At 42.5% G+C, this 19,799-nt stretch overlaps 2 protein-coding genes, 1 long non-coding RNA gene and 1 pseudogene across 3 annotated transcripts; 1 reads left to right on the top strand and 3 right to left on the bottom strand.

Annotated features, from left to right (window-relative positions):
• Window positions 1–461: 461 nt before the first annotated feature.
• On the bottom strand, window positions 462–12,914 carry LOC115207448 (RNA-binding protein 5-B). Its single transcript, XM_029774521.1, has 25 exons — window positions 12,781–12,914; window positions 12,498–12,522; window positions 11,609–11,774; window positions 9,410–9,568; window positions 9,114–9,183; window positions 8,636–8,709; window positions 7,701–7,784; window positions 7,313–7,373; window positions 6,889–6,951; window positions 6,597–6,757; window positions 6,277–6,374; window positions 6,088–6,175; window positions 5,935–6,006; window positions 5,764–5,827; window positions 4,937–5,028; window positions 4,701–4,821; window positions 4,445–4,536; window positions 4,131–4,313; window positions 3,753–3,893; window positions 3,573–3,650; window positions 3,271–3,459; window positions 3,055–3,129; window positions 2,814–2,917; window positions 1,950–2,079; window positions 462–1,593 (listed from the first exon to the last, which is right to left on the bottom strand). The coding sequence occupies exons 2-25, from the start codon at window positions 12,503–12,505 to the stop codon at window positions 1,468–1,470; spliced, it is 2,499 nt and encodes an 832-aa protein (XP_029630381.1). The 5' UTR covers window positions 12,506–12,522; window positions 12,781–12,914; the 3' UTR covers window positions 462–1,467.
• A 223-nt stretch (window positions 12,915–13,137) lies between these two features.
• LOC115207450 (probable protein BRICK1) lies at window positions 13,138–15,547 on the bottom strand. Its single transcript, XM_029774522.1, has 3 exons — window positions 15,177–15,547; window positions 14,349–14,431; window positions 13,138–14,234 (listed from the first exon to the last, which is right to left on the bottom strand). Exons 1-3 carry the CDS (start codon window positions 15,406–15,408, stop codon window positions 14,208–14,210), a joined length of 342 nt encoding a protein of 113 aa, XP_029630382.1. The 5' UTR covers window positions 15,409–15,547; the 3' UTR covers window positions 13,138–14,207.
• A 29-nt stretch (window positions 15,548–15,576) lies between these two features.
• LOC115207451 (uncharacterized) lies at window positions 15,577–18,000 on the top strand. Its single transcript, XR_003881014.1, has 4 exons — window positions 15,577–15,686; window positions 16,631–16,814; window positions 16,916–17,004; window positions 17,250–18,000. It is a non-coding gene; the product is annotated as an uncharacterized LOC115207451 (long non-coding RNA).
• On the bottom strand, window positions 17,989–19,331 carry LOC115207449 (glutathione peroxidase 2-like; annotated as a pseudogene).
• Between the last annotated feature and the right edge of the window lie 468 nt (window positions 19,332–19,799).

Raw genomic sequence — 19,799 nt, 5'->3', positions numbered from 1 at the left:
AACGCCATTACCTGGTAGTGAGTCACCAGGGAGGAGAGGAACACCATTACCTGGTAGTGAGTCACCAGGGAGGAGAGGAACACCATTACCTGGTAGTGAGTCACCAGAGAGGAGAGGAACACCATTACCTGGTAGTGAGTCACCAGGGAGGAGAGGAACACCATTACCTGGTAGTGAGTCACCAGGTAGGTCCTGGTGGAAAATTGGTGGCAGGTAGTTCAGCATTCTCTAGCTTCAGTTTGTTAGAATGGCCATGCCTGTGGTAAGAGGAAAGGAGGGGGGGGGGTGGACTGCATCTGCAGAACATTTATTTTAGGTTTAAATCAAATGTTGAGGATTCAAAGTTTATCTTGTGTACATTTACATTTGAGTAATTTAGCATACTTATCCAGAGTCACTTAGTCATTGCACTATACCTGGAGAGCTACGCGCATCACTTACAAACAACTGTTCCACACGAATTGAGTGATCAATCTTATTTAATATTTTCTATACAAAATGAGAATGCATATCATACAGACTGTACAATAATTTAAATACTATTGCCACAACAAAAGGAGAAAAACATGTCTATATCTTCATTCTTACAGAAGGAAATAATGTACTGGGCGTATATATACACAAATTACATAATTCATAGTTTTACACTTTCTCCAATAAAGACCAGTCCTTTCTTCATGCCTCTCTTCCCTGCTAGACTAATGAGTACAGTAAACATAATTCTCCCTCCAATCCCCTTATCGAGCCTGTCATCTTCTCCATGCCGCCATTACAATCCCTTCAGCTCATCTCAAGGTGTCTTTTAATGGATGACTGTAGGGAAGGATGTTAGGATAGCCATGGATGATGGTGATGGCCCCACACAGAAAGGAAGGGAACATAGGACCAGATTCACAAACTCTTCTTATGAAGAAATTTCTTCTTAACTGCCATTTTTTCCTTAACTATAGACTTAAGTTAAGCAAAGATGCTACTCCTCAAAAAAGGTTCTGGGAACATTTCTTATGCTTCTCTTGAAGCAAAAAGTTAAGAAATTAGATTCTTGAAAATAAAATTCATGGAAATGTTAATTCCAAGATAGCTAAACCCTTGTCTTAAACTCAGGGCAGTGAGAGAAAAAGCAATTGAACATGTTTAATTCACACAAACTCCATCGGAAAGTATCAGTACTGATTATTTAAATCCACAAACATGTTTTAGAATAGTAATCCCAGTAAGAAATACGGTAACGTGATTGGCATTGCTAGTTAACACGGTTGCTTAGCAACAAACACCTCGAGAAGATATTCGAGAAGATAGTAAGAAAATCATAAAATCTTAAGATATTGTTGAGGAATTGCAGTTGCGAACTTCTTTTTTTCTTTTCTTAAGAAGCTTCTTAAATTTTTGCATAAGAAGTGTTTTGTGAATCTGGACCCAGGTCCAGAAGGATGTGTCCATTCTTAGGAGGCAGGTGGATAGGGCAAATCACTCAATTTCAGTGAAGCGGGCAAACATGGCTTTGCGGACAGCGTCTTTGTATGTGTCAGAGGCAGACAGGCCGTAGCTGCTGCCTTTGGTTCCAAGACCAGCTCCCTTTGCCCTCAGCTGAGCCTGTAGAGATGACAGCAGGCCTGTGATCAGTAAAGCAATATGACACTGGAATCATTGGAATATTAAATAAAAAAATCTCTAGCCATCTTTATATACTTATTTTCAAATATATTGCTTAGGTGTTTAAACACATTCAGACAGTAAGGAAATTAGGTGGAGAGAAAGACATTGAACCCTAGTCTCCAGTGGGAAGTTGTATATGTGACGTGCCGGGGAATGTTACCTCTACCACGGCTCTGCTTTTATACAGCAAACTTAACAGGCTTGTTGTATATGAAAGACACCTTAACAGTTTCCTTATGTTTAGCTGTTGGGTTGAAGCAGCACTATTACTGGTTTAACTGGACGAAATTCACCTCAATAGGTGCAGTGATGCCCTGCTGGTTACGGCCCAGACCTCTGCCCTCCTGCCATCCCATGGCCTGCAGCATCTTGTTCCCTATGTTGTCACTGTTCAGACCGTCCTTGGTGGGTTGTTCATAGTTACTGCAGAGGGGGAAATGACACGACAATCATTATTACCCAATCTCATGTCACAGAACATCAATGTAGGTTCCTGAGTCAACGTATGCCTTGTTCCCACTGCAGACCTTAATGTTCAAAACAGTTTTGTTTTTCAAATCTGTTTTGGAATACTGACTGTCCAAACAGCAAGTTACAAGCGACCAAATCAGGTGTGTTTGTTAAGACAGCAGTAATTTGTTGACATGGCCATGCTAGTTGTCATAGTAACGATGGGTGTGTGCGCAGTGGTGTAGGCTGACTGGTGGTGGTGCTCGTGCTTCCTATCAGTCAGAAGTTATGTAGCACGTTAAGGCTGACGATGCCTGCCATAGAGGTTTCCCAGTTGCTTTGAATGTTCAAAATCATAGTGGAAGAACAACGCCTCAAAGGATAAGATTAACCAACTTTCAAAATGAGTCCTTTTTGGTTAGCCACAGCAGTTAACTAGCTGTTTAGCACATTCACATGGTTCTTGTCAAACTGTCAGAATAGCTAGCAAGCAAACATATTCAAAATAACTGTTTAGAAACCACTTGAGGGCAAATATATCAGATCTGACCATTGGCTAGGAATCAAATTTGTATCTGATTTCAAACAACCTATGAAGGTGGTTTGAAATGTGTCTTGGAATATCAGAATATGGATTTGAGTCACTTCAAACCTCCAGTGTGAACAAGGCTTAAGAAGTATGTGCACGGCTTAACACTAGCACTAACATGACTGGTGCTGGCTGTGTTGTGAATTTCTTCTTCTTGGGTGCTGGGGGTTCAGGAATGCCGTATTTTTCTCTCCTCTCCGCAGCCCGGTCCCTGTACTTCATCTGTTCACAGACCGAGAGCAAGAAAGAGACACAGAGTGAGAATGAATGTAGAAACCAACCTGATAACAGGGTTTCTATTAACTGAACTCCAACTAAAAACAGTTAGAGCAGCATCGTCTCCATGTCTGAGCCGTTACCTCGGTCTCTCTCCTCTCCTGCTCCTCCAGCTCAGCCTCACTCAGCTTAGATCTGCGGTGGACCTCCAGGTTTTGCTGGGATAAGAAGACAAATAAGTTCAAGACCTTTACACTTCATTCATACATTTCAAGCTCTTGCTTTCCCATATTAGCTTTTCATAACAGTTGAGAAAGTGGACTATTGTGGAGTTCTTCCTTCGAGTCAGTGATAAGTACCTTATGGAGGTCTGAGAGCTGCTGGTGGCGCACCAGGCCGTCCTTATTGGGGAACTGTCTCCTACACAGCAGGCACGCCATCTTCTTCCAGTCTGTCAGCTGGTCCTGCTCACCACCACTGTGCTCCGGCTCTGCTGCACCCCCTTCCTCTGGGTCACTGTCTCCACTGTAGGCTGCCACCAGGCCAACCTGGAGAAGGACAACCAGATGGTTGTACATTAACTAGGTAGCTACCATACCAGACTGGAAAATGTACTGTAAAATTGCAGCTCATACATTGGAGGCTAGTAACAATATCTTACCTTGGCTGAGTTGGTTGGGGCCTGCTCCTCAGGGCGCTGCACTGCTTCTGACATCAGCATTTCCAAGCTTCCAGCCTGCTGCAAAGTCACACCACAACTCAGTCCACCTCGTCAATGTTAAGATTTCCTGGATGGGTTTTCTAAAGGATTCAAACTATCATGGATAGACAAAATGGCTACCTTCTTCTCAAAGAGTGTGAAGCCTGCGTCGGCGGCTGCGGCCTCTTTCCTCTCCTCCTGGCTGACGGGCTGGAAGCTGCTCTTAAAGTTCTCCTTCTGCTTGTTCAGACTCTTTGCCCAGCGCTCCATGTCCTTAGCGATCTGAAAGGCCAACCAGAACAACTCAATCAGACACACCAACCACGGTATTCAGCAGTATCATTGTGTATCACTGTAATCCATGTGTATTTAATGGGTGTTAAGTCTTGTGTGCTCCTCTGCTGCAGAACCAATTGCCCCCTCTTAGACAAATACACTTGAACAAACTACACACAATTATCACAAATCTAAAGTTATGCTGTCTTCATATCCGAGGTGATCTCAGTGTCCTCTGCCTACCTGCTGAGCCGTCTTGCTCTTGGGCTTTTCTTGTTTCCTCTCCTTGGATTCCTTAGCCTCGTTGCTAGCTGCTGCTGATGCATTCGCACTCTGCTCAGTTTGGTCGGCGGCTGAGGCAGGGATGTACGTCTGCTTCTCACTGTCCCAGTAGAGGTACTGCTGCGTCTGGGAGTTGTAGTAGTACTGAAGGAAAGGAGAAACGACAACTATCAAAACACATACATCCACAGACCACGTCTTCACACAACTCAGACGGCATTGTGGAACAATGCAGAACAGCAAGAGAAAACACAGATTGGTGTGTGGGTACTAACATGGGTATTTGGGTCGTAGTAGAGGCCGGTTTGAGGGTCAAAGTAGAAGCCAGAGGATTCGTCATACTGGTAGGTAGAGGTATCAGGTACAGCTGAGGATGAAGACAGAGTATGGAATATTAAAAGAGTCAAACACCTGGCTTGAACAGAGTACATCATTTTAAATCTGAAAGCATTCCACAAGTGTTCTATTGCTTTCCATTCTGCACTGGAACCTGCAGTGTCAGTCAGACAGATAGGCGAGTGAGGCTCTAACCTGTGTCAGTGGCCAGTCCAGAGAGTGTCGCTGTGGCTGTGGAAACTGTTGCTGTCATGGTCGCAGCTGCCGAGTGAATTCCGGTCTGTTTTGCTTCCAGGTGCTGGGCCAATTGCAGCGCCTGCAAAGAAGCAATTTGTAATTGTGGGAATCTTTACAGCGAGCACATTGTGAGTAGTGCAGTAAATAAGGCTGTGTGTAGTGACAGGCTCATAGGTTAAATACATAGGACTTACTTGTGTGGCAGTGTGACTGATGAGGTTGGGTTGGTAGACCTGTGCACCCTGTGAGATCACCACTCCTGTAGCTGCTGGGACACCTGGAGCCGCTGTCAATACAAGACTCCCAGGCTTTATAACATGCTATTACCAACACCTCTGTTGGAAACAGATAGCAGTTGGACCTTCTCAAATCAGAAGGCTATTAACTCCTTTACCATCCCATATTAAAATTAGACACTACATTATTAGTTTCATTTAGAACTCTGGCATGTCTAGAACTCTCAAAACATACACATACTTAGATAATACCAAAGCATTTGCTACAATTACTTTACCTTTTAACTTTAGTTTTATATTTTTCCAGAAATTCAGCGTTTGCTTGACGTTATTAAGGATCCCAGTCCAAGTTATATATTTTGCCTCTTTCTCCTCTACACCAATGTTTACTCCCAACACCTTCATAAAATCCTTTGCTACCTTAAATGGAATCTCACACTTATTTGCATTGATATCAGACAAACATTATTTCAGTCTTCTCTATATTAACTTTAGCACCTGATGCCTTACCATACATGTCTATGATTTTCATAATGCTTCCTACATCCTTCACAGTACAAGTAGTGTCAACAGCGTACTGACGTAGAACACTGACACCACCACCTGGGATTCCAACACCCCTTACCCTCTTTATCACTAATTAGTAAAGCAGCTAAGGGTTCTGTAAAAGCACTGTACAACAGAGCTGACAAAAGGACAGCCCTGCCTTACTGACCTCTCTACAGGGAAAGTATCTGTAAAGGCATCGACACAGAATGAATTGCAGACTGTACGTTTCCTCTTACCTCCCAGTATTCCGTTCCCCTGGGAAGGGTCTCCTGCTGCCTGCTGGTAGTAGGCTTGGTAGTCCTAGCAACACAGAAAGGAAGTCAGTCAGTCAGTCAGTCACATTGGAGCATCTGCAATACACCCCAGGGATTTCCAGACTGGGGTAACCTCACCGCCGATCATCATACCTGCGTGTAGGGAGCGTAGCCCTCCTCTAGGTAGCTGTACTCTGACAGATGTCCTTCAGCACCCTGCTGAGGCTTGGAAGGAACACACCGCTTCTTAGTATGTGTGTGGCAAAACAAAAAAACACAGCTGAATGTGAGCGGTGTGTGGGTTACCTGGCTGGAGGACCACTGGGCAGCAGCGATGGCTGTGCTGGCCACAGAGAAGGCACTGATCCGGTTACCGTCTGGGAGCAAGAGATCCCTGAAGAGAGGAGAGTCGAGATTAGAGAGACGCTGCCATCACTACGCCCTCTGAGGACATCATTTACTGAAAACCACTGACATCTGTAACAGGACACTCACTTCCTGGCACTCTTGGCATAGTCCACACCAATGGTCTTTCCATCCAGCTTGAGAGGAGGCTGTAGTCCTTGTAGGATGGTTAGGAGCTGAGATGCCTCCTGTGACGCAGGAAAAAAAACAAAGCACTTAAGACTATTTTACAGAAACATTTATACAGATTTCACTAAATCATGCCAAAGATGAGAAGCACCAGTCGAGCAATAAGGCCATTCATAATCATAAGGGACATCAATGAAGTTAGAGGATGTTCTGTAGAGAAACTCAAATCAAAGACCATATCATGTGTATATGTGGAGACGTCTGCTTAAAGGATGGCGTACCAGAGGGGAGGAGAGCTGTACAAAGGTGAAGCCTCTGTTCTGGCCCGTCTGTTTGTCCTTAATGAGACGGATGTTGCTGGGTGACAGGTTGGCGTAGGGGGCCAGGGCTGTCAGGATGGCCTCCACCGTGGTCAAAGGGGCTATGTTCCTCAGGATGATTGCTGGAGAGGACATGAACACATACAGTCTAAAGTCTCTCACTGGCTCTCCTCAAACCCCCCTCCCCCATGACATCTGACAGGACATTATGGGTGTGTGTCTGTGGGCTGCCCATCTGTGGAGAGGTACTCACTGTCGCCGTAGTAGTCTCCACTCTGCTGGGTCTCTGTGACTCCAGTGGTGGTGGTCTCACCCTCTGTTGAGGCAGACAGAATGAGAGCAGGGCATTAGCATCCCCTCACCCTCAGTACCCATGACAGAGTCCAGGACATGAGTTAGAAAGAAAAAAAATCCGCTCCACAGGGATTTGACATCCTCGCCAGTCAATTCTCACGTACGTTTTCAGCTAAATCTGTTTTGTTCACAATACTAAGGAATATGATTGGTCAGTGTTTATGGGGCCATGATGACAGTCGTGTTAATAGGGTTGGCATTTCTAAAGTATAGATATATCAGTATTCTGTACTGGTCCTGTGCGCAGCCCCTCTTGCCTGAACATTGTCTCAGGCCATCCAGATGGGTGCAGGCAGTGGCTTCCTGGTTCAGGAACTACTTACCAGCTTTAGCTGCTCCACACCTGAAGCACTTCAGCCTCCTCCGGAAATTGTACAGGCCGCACTGCAAGCAACCGGTCACATCATTTTTATTGATAATACAGCTACTTATGTCCAGGACACTGCTGCCTCAGATGAATAGCAAACTAACAGCGGTGCAGCATACGGTACTTACCTGAGCCAAATGCTCACCCTGGCAACTAATGAAATCAGGGATCCCTATAACTAACGACGTGCTCAAACTCATTCGGCAGGAGCTCATTCTGGACTATAAGGTAACTAACAATTGAGGGCCTAACGTTGTCACTACAGCATTTCAGATAGGAGTGGAAGGTAAATATAGCGTGGGCAGCAGGGTTGGACATGGAGTCAAGCCACAGAAGAAACTTACAGTGTTGCAGAGCCAGTCTTCAAACTTGTGTCGCGGGATGCTGTAGTGCATGGCCACACTCTTGCCTTGGATGACCAGGAGTTTCTGCAAGAGGAGGTTCAAAATGTTGGTCATTTCAAGCTTCCTGGCAGGCACAGGTCTCACTCTAGCTGCAACCAAAGAACAAGCAGTGCTGGCAGGGAGGGAAGGGGAAAGGGACCCCCGGTTGGAGTTTGTGTCAAAGACAGATGGAAAGATGTGTATGTGAGCTTGTGTACAGAGGGTTCTTAAGGTGTTTGGGACCCGAGTGTCCAGACTGAGCCGGAGCAGTGTGTATAATGTTAACATGAGAAAGACTTATCAGCTTTCCAAGAACCAAGTATAAGCTTCCCACAACAGACATTGGATGAAAATGAATTTGCTAAGCAGCACAGCATAAATCAAAGAAATCAAAAGGGGGAAAAAAGTGCTTAAATTTGGAGAGGTCACTGGGCTATAAGGAGTAAAAATTCACCATTTGTTCCCCCGATGGCCTTAGGCCAATTTTTTTTTAAATCAGGAAACTCTTACCAGCCAGATTGCAAGGTACTACAATCTCAAAGTTGGTTTGAAAATCAAGTGTTTTAAGTTAAATTTCCGATAAATTAGGCTACATGGCTTAATTTTCTTGACATTGAATGTCTTAACTTAGTCTTACACCGTGAAAATATTGGGGGGGGGGGGGGGGGGGGGGCTGAGATGGAATTAGGATCAGTGAAAGGCTAAATAAACCTCTAAAACCATGCAGTCTTTCTGGATACCATATTCAGATTCCAATATTGTATTCTCCAACTAAAAATCCAAATTTCCTTCAAAACCTCAGTTCTTATTCAAATCACTTTGGTTGCCATTTGGTTGTCTTTTTTCAGAACCCCAAGGTAAAAAACAAAAACTAGACTTGGCGATTGTGAAGCAACCTGATTGGTCTCCATCCATCGGGTAGCATCTTGCAAGTGATAAAACTCCACGAAGACGAAACCTCGGCTTATACCTAGAGACAGCATTCAAATATAGACGGGAGGAGTGTTAGTCAGAGTCCATGGGCACAACATTCAAACTCTGTCACAAACTGCTTCAGGGGCCAGTACGGCAAACAGTGGGCCCTTCCTTTTGGGTTTTGCCATAGCAAGAAATGCTGCAGGATGACACTGGCCCATACATACTCAGTGTGCCGCTATGATCAGTTTGTTTCAGCTTGGTTGGCTGATTGCCTTTCTTACCTTTCGCTCCACATCTTAAGAGAAAATAAAATATTGTTTCCTTGCTTGACATTAATTCTTAACAATTTCCGATTTTTATGTTGCTATGGCAAAACTGAAGTCAACTGAAGCAGATTGGCCCTGTAGTCAAATATAGTGTGGGGGAGGGGGGCTGCGTGGAACGCCTGGGTCTCACCTGTCCTTTTTTTCATCAGACGGACATCTATTGGATGGGGTCCCTCCAGCTGGTCCAGGGCAGCTCGGATCTGGACGGCAAGAGAAGGACATACATTAAATCCATAGCCTTACGTTCTGGAACACGTTTCACTTGACATTATACATACAGTTACTAATGTCTCCTTTCGTTTCACTGTATAGCCTACTCTTTGCAGAGTAGGCTATACAGTAGTGCCACCCCTTCTTCGCAGAGAAAATGGCAGCCAACCAAACCCCATGACAGACAGCTGGTGAGTCTAAAGCAGAGAAACTTACATCTCCCTCTGTAATGTGAAGAGACAGGCCCCGGAGCATGATGGTCTTACTCTCCTTCTCCTCCCCTGGCTCCTCCCTGTATTCCTGCTCAGGGTAGTCTCCATCAGAATGGTAACAGTCTTCAGATCTATCGCTGTTCCGTCGCTTCCTGTCTCTCTGCTGGAGTGGATAAAACAGTGTGCATCAGCATGGACCAAATGCTAACTTTTGTTCTCACTATCCCAAATAGCCCAAAACCTACTGTCCAGAACAGAATTTGTACTGGCTAGGACATTGTGTAGTTCTTAAAATCATTGGGTTCATGCAGGGCCTATAGGTTGACATGCCTTCTCACCATACTCAGCTATTAAATGGGCTACATCTGGTTATTATAATATAAAAGGGGCAGTGCAGTCAAAAATGTGATTTCTGTGTATTATTTATTATTTATATATATATATTCAAATCAAATTGTATGTCACATGCCCCAAATACAACGTGAGGAATAAAATATACAAGAATGGAGCTATATACAGGGAGAACCAGAACAATGTGCAGGTAGGTGTATGAGGTATTTGAGGGAGATATGTAAATGAAAGCAGGGTAAAGTGACTAGGCATCAGGATAGATGATAATAATAAGGTATTTGAGGTAGATATGTACATGAAGGCAGGATAAAGTGACTAGGCATCAGGATAGATAATAAGGCAACACTAGATGTTTGAACAATGCTGTGAGGACTTGCTTCCATTCAGCCACAAGAGCATTAGTGAGGTCGGGCGCTGATGTTGGGCTATTAGGGCTGGCTCAGGGTCGGCCTTCCAATTCATCCCAAAGGTATTCGATGGGGTTGAGGTGAGGCCTTTGTGCAGGCCAGTCAAGTTCTTCCACACCGATCTCAACAAACCATTCCTGTATGGACCTTGCTTAGTGCGCGGGGGAATAGTCAGGAAACAGGAAAAGGCCTTCGCTAAAACTGTTGCCACAAAGTTGGAAGCATAGAATTGTCTAGAATGGCATTGTATGCTGATGCGTTAAGATTCCCCTTCATTGGAAGTAAGGGTCCTTGCCCAAACCATGAAAAACATGGCCTACCTCTTTGCGGCTGAGGCGTTGTTGCTCCTATACGTTTCCACTTCACAATAACAGCACTTACAGTTGCCCGGGGCAGCTCTAGCAGGGCAGAAATTTGACGAACTGACTTGTTGGAAAGGTGGCATCCTATGACGGTGGCACGTTGAAAGTCACTGAGCTCTTCATTAAGGCCATTCTACTGCCAATGTTTGTCTTTAGAGTTTGCATGGCTGTGTGCTCGATTTTATACACATACTTTTGTATATATAGTAGTGTAGTTTTCCTTCACATAAAAAACATTAAAGCAAAACATACACAGAAAAGGGCTTCATTTTCATCAGATGACAACAGAAGTGCAACACTATTTCACTAGCAGTCACAAGTAAATGAGCTAACAATGAAAAAGCAAGGTACATTCATGTTTTTCCTAGAAGAAAACATAGCCAGCTATATTTCGTCATGCTTTGCTTGAAGTTAATCTTGCATTTTACTGGAGAAAAAGAAAAGAAGCTACACATCAAATCAGACCGCTGTCTGCTGATAAATTCACCAATGGTCATTCTTCATCCGAGTGGAGAAGTGCAACTGAATTTGAATGATGCAGATGATACAGTAGGCTAGCCAAAACTAGTTGTTTTTTTTGTAGCTTCTTTTTGCAGACTACCAACAGTAGCCAGCATTTTGTTAGTATGTTCACTATTGAAGGTTTACTTTCGTAAATCACGTTCCCCTAAAATAAATAAGCTCAGCGAGTAGATTGATGGGCACTTCTTTTTCCTCTGGACAGCTCACGTGTGAAGGGATCAACTCATGTACTGCTTGGAAAGTTGTGACTCGCTGGAGCATGGTGGTGTTAGAATGAACAACCAATCAAATTGTTCAAATTGCATGAATTTTCCACTTGTAGTCTTTAATGCCTTTCAATGGTAGAACGCGACACTAAAGGTAAATGTTGAACCGGAAAGCAAAAATGTGCCGAAAAGTTACTGGCCCGGTCAGGACAGACGAGATTCACTGGCCCGGGCCAGCAGGCCATCGTTGATACCGGCCCCTTATCAGTGGAATCTACTAGTAGTCAATGAGATTGGTTTTGGATGTACTCCCATTACAAGTCATGTCACTGGGTGTCTGACTCAGAACACATACCTCTGGACTGCCTCTACTCCCCCGGCGTTCTCCTCCATCGTAGCGTTCGCTGTGTCTCTCTTCGCCCCATCGGCGCATGTCCTGCTCTCCCCTCTCACGCCACTCTGACTCACCTCGGCCCAGATCGTTGCCACCGTATCTGCCGCTACGCTCTGTGCGACTCAACCTGTGCACACAGTCAGGCACACACAGTTAAAAGCAGATTGCAATTTGACACACTCAAGGAATAAAGAATGGGTTCCAATGCAATTGTATATTGGTCAAGATAACTTCCAAGTACTTTTATTTACAGTTAGCAATGTAATCCTCCCAATTCTGATTTATTCTTCAAGCTGAAATTGTTGTATGTGGATTTAGTCAAGAGGGTTGTCCAACAAACCACTGCATTCCAGTCTGGTCTCAGACTAAATACGAAATACTGAGACCGGGTTGTGCCTTCTCATACTGTGAATGTCACTGATGATGCGCTGCCTAACGCCCTAGCCAGTTTAGTAGGAGGGAGAGTTGCTTACGTGTTCGTGCTAGCAAAGCATGGAATGGTAAACAATAAATAAGCCAAAATCAGCAAGCTAAATGACTTTGATCGAAATATTATTGCAAGTGTAGTTGTAAGTTTGCTAACTTAGTAGGTTCGATCCCGGGCTGTATCACAACCGACGGTGATCGGGAGACCCATAGGGCGGGGCACAACTGGCCCAGCTTTGTCCGGTTTAGGGGAGGGTTTGTCCGGGGTAGGCCGTCATTGTAAAATAAGAATTGGTTTTAAACTGACTTGCCTAGTTAAATAAAAGGTGAAACAAAAAAAGTCACTTGTTAACGTTAGCTAGCTAGCTAACCGTTAGCGAGACACTACGGTACCTACAATATTTGAATGCATATTGAAACTCACCGTCCCATTTCAATGGTTGTCACGACTATCAAAGGGTGGAGATGTGTGGAATTGGGGGACAAGAAAAAAAAATTGTATTATTATTCCAGCATGTAAATACAACCTAGTTAGCTAGATAGCTGGCTTGTCTGGTAAAAGCAGAGGCAAGATGGAGACACAATGACGTACGCTTCAAGCTAACGTTAGCTGATTGATACTCTTGCCTTGAGCTAGCTGGTACCTAGGTTAAGAACACAAATAGTAACGCATATGAGTACAACTATACAGAAGCATTTTAACTCACCAGTTTAAACAAGCTTTAAAATAGTATACAAATATGTTTGAAAACAATTCAAGCACTTGCACATTTCAAAGGGAAAATGGTTGTTTGACTCGTCAACACTTTCTCCTTCCCAAAATGCTTAGGGCGGGAACGTGGAAAACAACGATGCATGTTGGGTAACGAAGTTTTTTCAAGGGAGAGCGGTGCCTTCGTACGAAGCAAGGTGTAGCCTGTCCTGTCGGGTTTCCACAGGCCTGAAACATTTCACACAGGTCTATAACATTTAATGAAAAGCAACATCGGGAGCTTGTGAGTGTGAGAATGAATAATCTTTACTACACAAACTTTTTGTCTGGAGAAAATGACACATAGCTGCACTTTCAATGTTAGTTTCTTTATTTTTTGCCATAAAACAATTGTCACTATGTACTGTACAAACATGACCATGAGATAGTAATAGAAGATTAATAAATACACACAAATAGCAACAGTGTCAACTTGGCACTTGGGTACATAAGCCTCTCAAAACCTTGATTTTGTCATTCATGATTCACAGCAGGTAAATCAACTGTACAAATGTTTCAAACACAGGTGGATGTATGCTTAGACATTCACTTGGCAAGATAAACAAAGCAAGAATGCAGTTGTACAGTGATTTCTTGAGTGATAAGCTTGTCCTTCTCCACTCTACCATTGAGTGCACATAATACTCAATGCTTGAACTATCAAAAATGGATGAAATAGCCTTCATGAATTTAGTATGGAGTTTAAAACTGTTAACACACAAAATAGTCAGGTATATGTTCAGAATCAAACAAAAAAAGGTCCAAAACAAATTGAGCCAAATGTAGCCTCTTCGTAGAATCAGTGAAATACGTACACACTTGTCACTAATATGTAGGCTCAGCATTCCTAAACAGTCCCATTACAAGTCAGAATGTTGAACAAACTTAATTTCAGCTTACTTTACCTGTTGCCCACAAATTTTATCCCTATGTCAGAGGTAATCTGATACAAAATATCCACAGGTAAGTGTTATCAACCCGACCTTCAGTACGCTAATGTGTATATCGTTTGTATTTTATTTATCACATGCAATGTGTCAATAGATTGAAAACACAAGCGACAGAACCTACTGGCGCCACAAAAAGTCAGGTAAACAACAATTTCCGGTGGATACCCTATCTCCACCTACTGCCAAAAGGACCAACAGCATGTACAACTGGTAGAGTAAGTGTAAATATCATTTTAGTAAACATTCTGCTTTGTAGAGAATATTGCATCTTTTTAACAGCGACTTCTTTCAGGCTGATATCCATGGAGTAACCATGGTAAAAGTCTGATGTTTAAGCAAAGCCAAATGTAAACTATACAGTAAGTACGTATAAAATAATTAACAGAAAATTAGGAAAAGTGGTGTATTCATGTTTCAGCAGTCATCCAGAGGTCTAGGTCAGGGTTTCACCTTTAGTAACCTTGGGAGTGAGAAACAGATACATAATGAATTTCAGATGTTCCAACTGAGATTTCTTTCTGTACCAGTATTTTATAACTTCATACCATCATGTGCATATTTCAAAACCACTTACCCTTGCCTCAATGTATTCAATCCTCCGCTCCAAGGCAGTTAGCTTCTCATTAAGAGTGGCTAACCGGGACCGACAGGACATATCTGGAAAATAAATGTACATGAAAATTCACTTGATGTTTTGTTCTTATTCATTTCACATTGTCCTTTCCAGCACGGCTCCAGCAGCTGTGATGGATGCGTAGCCATGCCAGCCGAGTAGGTTGGCTTAGATTGGTTTGGCCCTATCATTATTATTAAGCTATTAGGATCAAGTTCATTTTAGGTAGATCACTACAGTAAATATAACCTCGAGGTCATAGCATAATCCACACGACACTCAATTCAAACATATGGATTGTGTGATGCCAGACAATAGTAAAAACAAATGTATAACAATATAGCATTAACCTGATCCCAGATCTCTGTATGCAATGTGTAACCAACTCCTTAGACACTACTTGGCATGCCAAATTAGAGTTGGCTAAAGAAGGCATGTAGATTATATCTGGGACCAGGACATTCATAATACCACTGGCAATTGTTGTGCAACAACCACTGCTACCTAAAGCTAGTGTCGTATGCGGGCTAGATAAACAACCATCAATGGACTGCACTAGGGCTATGCTCTCTCGGGTCATGATAAGCTCACAAGACAGTAACAACATTACACGCTGGCCAGCTATCAAATACTGTTACCATTACAAGTACGTAGTCCAAGCTAGCTAGCAAGTATTCGTTAGCTAGCTAACGTTAACTAGGAGTGGTCGATTGCTTGTTTAGCTAGCTAGCTAGCTAACGAGCGAACCACTGGACGAAAGCAGGAAGGAATGCCTTGGGTAAAGCTTACCAAATGAATTTAGGAAATCGGCAATCTTCTTGATGCTACTCGTGATCACTTCTATATACTCGCGATTTGCCCAATCCTGATGAATTTCTCTTTGAACTGGGTCATCCTGGCCGGACATCTTTACGAGTTTGCTAAACTCAATACTTCCGCTGTCTAGTAGGGTGCGCCAAATGCTGTCATCGGGGGGGTTGATCGCATGGTCAGAGCTATCCGGGATACTTGGGATGTCCATACCCTAACCGTAACCATAACCCTTACCCATTTTAAAATTTAAACTTCAGAAACCTTTCCAGCAACATAAACTCCCACGAAAGAGCTTACATGTTCATAATCAGCTAACTCACGAGCCACATTCAACACGTCCAACTGGCTACTTAGTCACGAGACGCTGATGGCGGTTGCAGATTCCAAGTCAAGATCTTCAGAAGTTTACCTTGTTTAGCAAGTTAGCTAGTTAACTTTTACAATCAATCAGAGTTATCTAACAAGCAAGCAAAATCAGCGAAAATGGTGAGGCCAGCAAGCACTAACCCGCACCACACACAAGAGCTAATGTTATTACCGAACTTGTTATTTCAGATCGCTTGACACAATATATATAGGCTAGCTAGCTAACACCCGATCGCTGTTCCATGGTGCTGAAATACAAAGTTAGCTAGTTTAGCTATGTTTTTTTGTTGCTATTAGCTTGAAGCTTTAGGCATACCAACAATGACAATTTTTATACTTCTATAATCAATAAAAAATTGCTAAGAAACTTGCCTTATCAAATGTCAAGGGGGTCAGGGTCAATATGCCCAGAAACATGGGTCATCCACTCAGGGCTGTTTCAAGCATTTTTTGGGGGGCCCCACCCCCAACCATTTAAGTGGCAGTGGAGAGAAACATCTAAATCTTTAAAGCTATTTTCCTGCAATTCTACACATTTTAAATTGGGATGGAGAAAACATTTAGCAGTTTTAAAGCTAATTTCCTGATATTCTACACATTCTACTACAGATATCTGAGTGAAAGTGACTAACAAAATCAATGGGGGCCCCCTGGAGGTCAGGGCCCCTAGGCACGTGCCTTGAGTGCCTGGTCAGTAATTCGGCCATAATTACTACAAGGTTTAGATAGCTGGTTCGACTAACTCACCTAGCAAACTATAAAATGTTAGTTGACATGGGCTAATTGCAATCCAGGCTGTATCACAACTGGCCGTGATTGGGAGTCCCATAGGGCGGCGCACATTTGGCCCAGCGTCGTCCGGGTTTGGCCGGTGTAGGCCGTCATTGCAAATAAGAATTTGTTCTTAACTGACTTACCTAGTTAATAAAGGTTAAATTCAAATATATATATAATAATTCACTATGTCAGTGACTGACTTTAAAATAGGACAACTGCTGATGCACTTCCAGCGGATGCTATGGGATATCAGCCACTATTCTACCATAACCATTTAATTTGTACAGCATTAGTCTCTCCAACAAGCCTGAAACAGTGTAAACAAGGACAAGGGCTAACTGATGCCTTGGACCGTGCAATGGAGGATATTACAGCACTAGAGATCTCTACACCTTCTTCTCTTGATAAGTCCAGCAAGGACTCACTCAGTCACTCACAAACAAAACTACAATTTGAGGAACCACTTGTCAGGTATAGATTATGGATACATAAAAAGCAAACAGACTTAATTACAATAGGCTATACTATAACAATGTTATTTTGAGTTAATTTGTAATTTTGTCATTCAAAAGGCAAGAGAAGTCAAGGCATAAAAGGGAGGGCTTTGCACTGTCAAGAAAATCCGAAGCTCCATTCCCTAAAGATCTACTTGAAGTTTTAGGTTAGTATTAAAACACTAATTATTAAAGACTAGTATTAAAACACTAATATATTAAAGATTAGTATTAAAACACAATTTGTGATGTTCACACGCTGGTGGTATATTTTTCATTTTGCCACATTTCAATGTTAAACAAAATGAATGTTTAAGATCAGCCCTTGTACTAGTTTAAAGACACAAAGCTATCACATAAAGAAGATGACAAACATCAACCACTCAAAGCTTGCATTGTGTCCCCTGCAAAGGGACTTCAGCTATCCAGACTCTGGAGGACCTAGTGGCTAAACTGGAGTTTGAGAATGAGCTGCACCGTGTGTGTGGGAATCAGGACGTAGACAAGGAGTTTCTATCACCAGAGGAACACAGTTCAGACAGCTTAGTAGAGGACAGAAGCAGCAGCAATGGAGATGTGTCCAGTTCAGAGGAGGACCACTGCATGTTAGAGATTGTGTTGCAGATGGAAAGGGAGTATGATCTTTCTGTTTATTACAATGACGTCTGTACTCAATGACAAAGGCCCTCATTCAGCCAGTTATCTGTACACAGAGCATCGTGACATAGGTTTCTGTTGATAAAAACACCTCAGGAAAGATTTTCAAGACAAACCTGTCTGAAATTAGGATTAAATCTGGGCTCACTTTACAGTACATAAAACAATCCGAGAAGTGAATTATTCAGCAGCAAACTTGCAGTTTTTTTATGTATCCATCTCTACTTTATTTTGTAGAGACATCTAGGCTGTCATATTTCATTTGTTCAAGTTACTGTAGTTTCTGTTTTTTATACACCATAAATTCAGTTTTTAGTATTTATAACCAATATTAAAACGATTTGATTGTAACAATCTATAGAACATTGCTGTTGTAAAACCGTAACTTTGATTGTATTTTAATATCAACCTGTTATCACTCCTCAAGTGACTGTTATTACTCCTCAAATGTAGAATTACATAAAGTTAAAGGAAATGAAAACCAATAAAAACACGTTTTTATTACATTTATTTTCCCACTGACTGGTCTTTGCTATACATGAGTAATACACTACTGTTAGATTCAGGACTTTACATCTTTATCAGAAACTCCCCCCACAAAAAAGGTTTTAAGGAATGTCTTCATTCAGTAAAGAGTCTAAAAAAACAAGAGTATCTTGCACAGGAGAGCAAAGCTAATTGAAAATAATGCAGCAGGCGTATTCCTACAGAGGCAGATGCTAGTAGCAAAAGCCGTTGGTACTGGTGAAGGGATATTGTGATTGTGATTAAGAAAATGTGTGACTGCTGATTAACAGGAGAGTGAAGACATTCTGTGTTGTCCCTGTGGCCCTCTACATCCTTATCACCACCACCACTGTACCCCTGTGAGAGCTCTGCCTGGACGGTTTATTTCACATTGAGTAGCTCCTTAATATCTGCCTCAATGTCACTGGTCGGGAACCTTCTGCTGTAGCGCTTGTAAGGATCTCCATCAAGACTGACCAGGAACTTTTCAAAGTTCCAGGAGATGTCATTCCTGCAGACAGGGCTCCACATGATGAACTTGGGGTCGCTCATGAGGGCCATGGAGTCATCGGAGGGGAATGGCAATTTATCCTTGAGATACACAAACAAGGGGTGGGCATCCTTCCCATTCACATCCATCTTCTCAAAAAGTGGAAATTTGGGCTCAAAGCCATTTCCTGGACGGATATACTTCAGGGACCTCAGGATCTCATCATTCTTACAATTTTCCTGTTTATACAGAATCAGAATCAATAAACAATAAATCTGTTTCAGAAATGATCTTAATTTAAGCATGTTAACAACATGGGGGAAAAAACTAAGAATGTCTCAATGATGAGTCCCAAAAGTATTACAGACAAGAGTTTAACAATTGTTGTTATTACCAATCTACAATGTTGCAACAACTGCGCCAAACTACATTTGGGCTCGAAGTCCGAGAGTTGACCACTACTTGACCACCACATTTCAAAGATAAAACTGAATAATCTGCAATATTGAAATTGAAATTCATATAGAAAAATAAGTGAATGCCTACCTGATGGCCAAACTGGTTGCAGGGCACCCCAAGAACCACGAGCCCCTTTTCGGAATACTGCGAATGGAGCTCGTTCATCTGAGTGTAGTCCCTGGTTGTTGTTCCTCAGAGTGACGCCACATTTTCAATAAGCACAACTTTATCCTTTAGGGAGGAGAAATGTAGCAAATCTCCAGACAGCAATTTAGCTGAAAAGTCGTAAAACTTCTTTATTTTCCCAGCCATTTCATGAAGCAGCGACGTCTAACTTTCGGATGCCTTCCGGTCTCTTAGCTTTTGTACAGCTACTGAAAAGGGGAGGTGCGACTTTTCAAAGTTTGAGGAAGTCGCAGTTTCGAGAACCACAGATGGTGAAAAATGTGGGAGAAATTAATATTATATGGAATTATCCATCTAACGAATGTCCTTAATTTGAGCATATATTAAGGTTGGAGTAAATACAAAACATTATTATGAAGCTGTCTCTGGCTGTATCAAGCTACAGTTAGAATTTGCTGCCATCTATTGGCAATTTTAGAGAGGTTCCTCTGCCACCTGGCGCGGGATGAATTCTATTCAATCACAAAAATCCCTAATCCGATTTCTATGGTCCAATCTGAAAAATCTACAACACATACACAGCAGTGCCTTTTGGACCTCTTAATTTTAAGGGGGAAAATATATCATTAAAAATAATATGTATATTCTAGCCGAAAAAGGTCTTAACAGGTGGACATTTGGAGATTAAATTAGCCATAGCTCCGTGAGTGACCAAGATTCAGC

This window comes from Salmo trutta, chromosome 14 (assembly GCF_901001165.1).
Source record: "Salmo trutta chromosome 14, fSalTru1.1, whole genome shotgun sequence".
Classification (NCBI taxonomy): Eukaryota; Metazoa; Chordata; class Actinopteri; order Salmoniformes; family Salmonidae; genus Salmo; species Salmo trutta.
This window is presented reverse-complemented; position numbering and strand designations above follow the sequence as displayed.